This window comes from Plasmodium gaboni, chromosome 13 (genome assembly GCF_001602025.1).
Source record: "Plasmodium gaboni strain SY75 chromosome 13, whole genome shotgun sequence".
Classification (NCBI taxonomy): Eukaryota; Apicomplexa; class Aconoidasida; order Haemosporida; family Plasmodiidae; genus Plasmodium; species Plasmodium gaboni.
In genome coordinates this window covers 1,498,403-1,506,376 of record NC_031493.1, presented here as the reverse complement: position 1 = coordinate 1,506,376, position 7,974 = coordinate 1,498,403, and the positions used below count along the sequence as shown (strand labels likewise).

The 7,974-nt window shown below is 17.9% G+C and overlaps 2 protein-coding genes across 2 annotated transcripts; both read right to left on the bottom strand.

Annotated features, from left to right (window-relative positions):
- On the bottom strand, nucleotides 1-2,556 carry PGSY75_1344000 (putative aminomethyltransferase; the record flags this gene model as incomplete). The annotated part of the gene is made up of 1 exon (XM_018787473.1): nucleotides 1-2,556. The coding sequence occupies one exon, from the start codon at nucleotides 2,554-2,556 to the stop codon at nucleotides 1-3; it is 2,556 nt and encodes an 851-aa protein (XP_018640215.1).
- Nucleotides 2,557-3,906: 1,350 nt separating this feature from the next.
- Nucleotides 3,907-5,757, bottom strand: PGSY75_1343900 (putative U4/U6 small nuclear ribonucleoprotein PRP4; the record flags this gene model as incomplete). The annotated part of the gene is made up of 1 exon (XM_018787472.1): nucleotides 3,907-5,757. One exon carries the CDS (start codon nucleotides 5,755-5,757, stop codon nucleotides 3,907-3,909), a length of 1,851 nt encoding a protein of 616 aa, XP_018640214.1.
- Between the last annotated feature and the right edge of the window lie 2,217 nt (nucleotides 5,758-7,974).

Genomic DNA, 7,974 nt, shown 5'->3' with positions numbered 1-7,974 from the left:
TTATATTTTTTGATATTTATGTTCTACAAACGGTAATGCACAAACTTGAGCTAGAGTAAACTTATGTGCAGATCTACTTCGTAAAATTTTATATTTTTTTTTTTTTGAAAAATCTTGAGGTATATCAGTTGGTATAGATATAAGGACTTGTTCATTATTTTTTGCGAAATCTCTTCTAATATAACCTTGCGCTATTCTCTTTTTATATATTGGACTCCATGTACATGATGTTATATATCCTATAGGTTTTTTGTATGGATAGGATAATATTTTACAAGTTTTAAATATTAATTGATTAGACAAGATACCAACACGTAAAAATTTGGGTTTCATACTATATTCTTTCAATAAATTTTGAAATCCAAAAATACTTTTTTCTTTAATTTTTTTATATTTCAAAGTCCATGCAAGTGAAGCTCTTATGGGACTTGTATTTTTAATTATATCTGTACCATATAGAGGAAAACCTGATTCCATTCTTAGAATATCTAATGCATATGCACCTGCTAATTTTACATTTTTATGGTTTAAAAACATGTCTACAAAAAGACTACTTATATTATTATCAACAATAAATTCATATCCATCTTCACCCGTATCACCTATTCTTATACATATGACTTCATAGATATCAAGGGACTTATTTATATTTTGTTTGTTATCATTTAATATAACTCCGTTTTTTATTACATTAAATTTTTTAAAGCTCATATATGGTATTTGAAAATATGAAGATTTAATTGGATTATTATCTTCATTTTTAAAATATAATGTGTTTACATCTGTACATATTTTTTCTATATCATTTTTATTATTATTATTATTATTATTATTATTATGCTTATTTATAATTACATTATTCAAATAACGTATACTTCTGTCTTTATTATTCCAATCATAATATTCTAGTATATCATTAAAGATCATATTAGAAAGGGGTCCTTGTAAAGATAAAATTCTTTTATTTATATCAACTTGTATATGAACGTCCATGCCACTGTCTTTACAAAATAAGATATAATCACTTAAAAATTCATATAACCCTTTTTTATAATACCCTGAAGTAATTAATGTAATATCCTTTTCTGTTTTTAGTACATAACATGTATCCAATATATATGCCTTATTATCTATTATACAAGTATAAAAAGCATCGTAATTATTTATATCATATATATCACTAGATATAAATTGATTACATATATAAAAGCAATCATTTCCACTTAATTTTAATATAAGTTGATAGGATTTATCAAATAAGGAGCATTTATTTCTTGTATGTAAATATTCATTTAACGTCCCCTCTTTATATTTTGAAGGAATAATACAATTATTATATAAAATAAATGAAGCATTATTTTTAGAAAAATAAGAACCTAGTTTTCTATTTCTATCTATAGTACTTAATGTAGTAAAAATATCTAAACATCCAATATCTATATCATTTTCATCTGTATAATTTAGTAAATCTTCGATATATAATTTTTTCCAATCATGTTCATTCATATGTACATTTTTTATATTATCATTATTAGAATCACATTCAAATTTTTCTATAAAATTATTTTCATCATTGTTACTTTCTTCATCCAGAGGTAATGGTATAACATGTTGTTTATTTAATTTTTCTGATTCTATAAATGAATTGAATAAGGGCTTATCTACATGCATATTATTATTTGAATTACTTAAAGTATTATCTACATAACCATTTGAACTCTCTTCATTGTAACAATTTAAATAATCTTCATTTTCTTTTGCATTTTTATTCATTATACAATTGTGTTCCATTTTGTGATCAATTAAATTATTTTCATTTTCTTTGCCATTTCCATTCGTTTGATTTTTTTCTTTCTTTTTCTTATTTTTTTTATTATATATATCTTTTAAATAATCAGGTGTTTTGGGGTACTTATTATTTGCATTATAATTTTCGTGTAACTCATTAATGTTACTATATGTATCCACTAAATTTTTTATATGTTTATCTACAAAATGTTGAGGGTTTTCTATTTTATGTATTATTTCTTTTTTTTTATCTATGAAATTATCACAAATAGAAAATAAATTAAAATTTGATATATTATTCGATATATTTATATTTTTATAATCATTATTAATCAGTTCATTATAATCTTCATCAACGATTCTTTTATTGCTTACTTCCTTTCTCATTTGTATCATTTTTTTAATACATTCTTCTTCTTCTGATGAAATTTCTTCTTTTATCTTTTCTTCATACTTAAAATTATTTCCACTATTTTTTGTAACTTCTTTTAAAGGATTTTTTATCCATCCCCCTCTACTTCCTTTTTTCACCTTTGAATATTTTGGTACATGATTAGGGTTATGCTTATATTTTTCCTCATAAAATTTTTCTCTCAGTTCTTGTCTTTTCCTGGTTACAGCTCCATAAGTGCCGAATCTTCTTTTCGATTTTTGTATAAATAAATCATCAAAAAAAGAAGGAAAGTAAAACTGATGAAAAAGGGACCGACTATCTTTTATTTTATAATGACAAAATTCATTTACAAAATGGGAAATATATTTTTGCATTTCAAAAGAAATGAGTAAATTTATGTTAATAAATAAATAGATAAATTTGCATTTAGCATATATAATGATAATAAGTTTAACAATTATATATACATTTGAATATTTTAACCTACATTAAAAGATGAAGCATCTAAATATAAATAAAAAAATATAATTATATATATATATATATATATATATATATATATAATAGAAGCATCATACTGTACATCGATGAACACAAAAAAAACATATTAATATAAAACACACACAAAAAAAATAAATAACATAAAAAAAATGTATATATATATATATATATTTTAGATTTTCACTCAATTATTTTTTCCAATTTAATATCTTATAATATTTCATAATTTTGTTCATTTAAGGGTATTTATATAATATATATATATATATATAATCATATATTTTTTATATAAATAAAACTTAAATATATATATATATATATATAATATACCATTTTATGGTTCTATAATCCAATATTTCTTAGGGTCATAATTTCCATGATTGATTCAATCATTAATTAGAAATTGATTCACAAAAATTCAAAAATATATATATATATATATATATATATATATATATATATATATATATGTACATTTATTTATTGATTTATTTATTATTATTATTGTTATTTTTTTCTTAAAAATTATTTTTTCTTGAAAGAACCTGTATTAATAAAATATTTGTTAAAGCTTTAAAACATCCAAAAGGTTATAAGGTATATAAAATCAACCATGAATATATTTTCTTTTCAAATATTTATATTATTTTTGAACAATATATTCAAACATGTAAATTTTTTCCTTCTTAAAATTTATAAATATTCTTAAGAAATATATAAGTTTATTTATTTTATATTTTTTTAAACAAAAAAAGAATAATATAAATATAAAAAATGTATACTATGAGAAATATTAAAAAAAAAAAATAAGAAAATAGGCATATATCAATATATTTATCTATATATGTATATATCTATATATATATGTGTGTATATTTTTAACTAAATGATTTATTTATAAAATAAAATATTTTAAATGAAACATATAAACATATATTTTATAAGTATAAAACAAAAAAAAAAAAAAAAAAGAAAAAAAAATTTATAAAAAAAACAATCAAACAAAAAATTAAAAATAAAATAATAGTATTTTGAATATATGTAATTTTTCTATATTTTCATATATATATATATATATTACATATTATGTGTTATCCATTTTTTTAACAAAAATACAAAATAATTAAATTGTATGATAATAATGTTGTAACCTTATCATGTGACTTGCTAACATCAGATATAATATATAATATATATATATATTTTTTTTTTCAAAATACTAATCACATAAAATGGGAAAGAATATTATCCTCTGCGTATTCCTTATTTTTATATAACTTCCACGTTCTATCAAATGATGTAGAAGAAATAAAGGAACCGTCAGGAGCTATATCAACATTACGTACTTTATTATTATTATTACATAATATTTTTGTACAATAAAAATTAACAGAATCCCATATTTTAATAAAAGTATCAAATGAACTTGAAACAATATATCTTCCATAGGTTGGTTCAAAAACAGCATCCGTAACAATTTTATTATGTGCTAGAATATTACAAGAAATTTGAAATTTTCTTAAATCAAATATTTTAATAGTATTATCAGTGGAACAAGTACAAAACATATTTGCTAGAAATGGATTAAAATTTATATTCATTATAGAATTATTATGTGCCATTTTCATTTGTTGAATATTTTTACCAGTTCTAATATCCCATAACATTAAACCTCCTTTAGAATCTCCTGATAAATATAAATTACCATATGTATTAAAAGCAATACTATGCACTGTAGTATTATGACCTTCTTGATAAAACAATTCTTGTTTTGTTTCTAAATCGAACATTTTTATAGTTTCATCATCTGAACATGTTAATACATATTTATTTAAGGGATGAAAACATATTTTATTTATTCGATCATCATGAGCATTTACTTTGCATAATAAATAATTTTTATTTTGTGAGGATAATTTATTTTTCTTGGAATTATTCTTATCAACCTTATGAGAATTATTATTCATATTGTCATTTATATTGTCATTTATATTGTCATTCATATTGTCATTCATATTGTCATTTATATTGTCGTTTATATTATCATTTATATTACCATTTATATCATCATATTCATCATAAAATGGTTTCCATATACAAAACGATTTATCAGATGAACATGAAGCTAATAATAAATTATGTTTTGATAAATCTTTATAATTCATTGTACTATAATAAGAGTAATTATTAGGATAATTCCATTCTATACAATTAATTTTTTCTTCATGACCATTTTTTAATGTTTTTATTAAATTATAATCATCATTTCTATAATTAAATATTTTAATATATGAATTAAAACTACTAATAGCAAATACACTATTATCTGGTGAAAATTTACCCATGGTTAGAGGTCTGTCATCACCTAACTGTGATACATATAAATCTGATTCATTTTTTATATGTTCATTAAATGAAGTAATATAGTTTTCATACTCTTTTTTTGAATATTGATTTTGAAATTTATTTATCATTTCTTTATATAAAAATATTCTTGGTAAAGTTTTTATTGTTATTTCTTTTCTACATTTTTTTAAATCTTCAGTACCTTCTGTATAAAATTTCTGTTTTAAAATATCTATATCTTCTGCCTTCACCGTTTTAATATGTACCTTTTTTTCGTCTTCTATAACATGTATATCTTTTAATTTTTGTTTATCATGAATTTCATTTATTTTATTAGATTCAGATAAACTTGATGGATATAGGTTACTAAAATCTATATAATATCTTTTTAAAATATTTTTGAATTCTTCAACATCATCTTCCTTTTCTATTTTTTTCTTAATTATTAGTCTATCATATTTTGTTATTAATATATTTTTTAATCTATTCCTTTTATCATAACTATCTTCTCCAAACAAACATATAGGTTCCTTTAATAATCTGAAAATATTCTTTACATCAATATCTTTAGTAGGTATACCTAAACACACTTTCCTTAGCTTACTTTTTATTTCGAATTCTTCCAATAATATTTCTTTACTATTATTTTCATTAAGAATCATATCATTATTTTTCTTTTTTGTATTATCATACAATTTATAATCATGAAGAACATCACCGATTTTCATTTTTATCTAAGAAAATATATATACCTTATATATTTAATGAGATTAATACAAATATGAAAAAATATATATATATATATATATATTGTACATATATATATATTTAAATATATATATATATATTTTTTTTTTATAACATTTTGTTTTTCTTTTTTCATTAATATTATATAAACTATATAACTTGTAGTATAAAATACATAATAAATATATATAATATAAAATAATATAATATATTATTAGATTGCTATATTATTTTATAACCTTTTTTTTTCATATTTTTACTTTAATCGTGAAATATCTCAATTCATATGTATAAAAAATTTTATATATTAACGAAAATATAAGGAAATATTTATAAGATAAAAAAATAAAAAAATATAAAATAATATAATAATGATAATATATATATTATATTATATATATAATTTAATAATATAAATAATAGTATTTTCTTACCTATATAAAATTTATTATAAAAAATATATTCATATTATAAATATATATATATATATTAATATAGTAATGCAGATAAATTTATATAGAGCAAAAAAAAATATATTACAGATATTTATGTAAATTATAATTCAAAATAATATATATATTTTTTTAAATAAGCATATATTTTATATTAAATTGGAAATTAAATAAGAAGAAACCTATTCAAATAAAAAAATATAATTTTTTATAATAATAAAAGAAATAAAAGAAAATATATAAATGAATAAAAGCTTGAAATAATAATACATAATATTGTATTTATTTATTTATAGGGGCAAGAAAAAATATAATTATTTGATATATATTAAAAAAAAAAAAAGAAAATGCAAAAAAAAGCGGAATTCTAAGTAGTAAATATTATATATATATATATATATATATATATATATATTCATTTAAATCGAATAAGTAATTTTATATGAATTAAAATTTATTCCTGATCTTATAATTTTTGTATATAATTATATTAAAATAATGTCATAAACATGGAAAAATCCAAAAAGAAAAATAAGACATTTTTAAGTTGAAGAAAACAAAAACTTTAAAACAATTTTTCATACAATGAAATCATATAATATTCATATGTATTCAAAAATTCAATGATATTTATTTTATAAGTATATGAAAATTTTCTTTTTTTATTTATTAAATTTAATTTTTTTTATTCTCTCCTTATATGATACTATATATATTTTAGTATAACTGAATTTTTTATTATATGTCATTCGGTATGTTAGTAGTATTGTATAAAAAAAAAAGGATATACATATATATATATATATTTATTTATTTATTATATTTTTATAATACTTATTTTGTATTATTTAAAATATAAAAATAATAAATCATCATATACAATTATAACCAAAACACACTGGTAGACCCTATAAAAAGTAAAAATTAAAACAAATAGAGTTATATAATTTCAAAGATTAATAATATATATATTATATATATATGTTTGTATATTACATAGTATTTTGCATATATGTATTATCTATATCATTTGTTATAAATACTAATAAGAATTATTAAAAATTTAATCGATTATATTATATAATATATATAATAAGTATTTTCTTCCTATATATAAATAATACTAGTTGAAAATGTAAAAGGAAATGTGTGTGCAATATGATAATTAGATTATAATAACCTTCCACAAAGAAAAATATATATATTATAAATATATATATATTTTTATTTTTTTTTAATTCTTAATATTAAATCAAAATTGTATCATTATATAATTTTTATAAAAACAAAGTTACAAATTAATGTTTTTTAAAATTATCAAATTAAAATTTGTTGTAATAATTTATATATTTTCCTTTTTTTTTTTTTTTTTTTTTTTGTTCTTGATTCTTACAACATACTAATATTTTATAATATATTTTTTTATATATATATATATATATATATATATATATATATTTTTTTTTTTTTTTTTTTTGTGGATAATGCAATAACGATAATTCGAAAAAATTAATTATTTATAAATAAAAAATATATATATATAATTTGTTATACATAAAAATACACAAATAAAAAAAAAATAATTGGAAATTCAATAGGGAAAATAAACTATATGCATACAAGTATTGCAGAGAAGTTGTTTTTTTTTTTTTTTTTTTTTTTTTTTTTTTATTATAAATCCAAAAGAAAAAATTAAAAAATCAAAGAAAAAAATTTTTAATTTTAATTTTAATATTTTAAATTTTT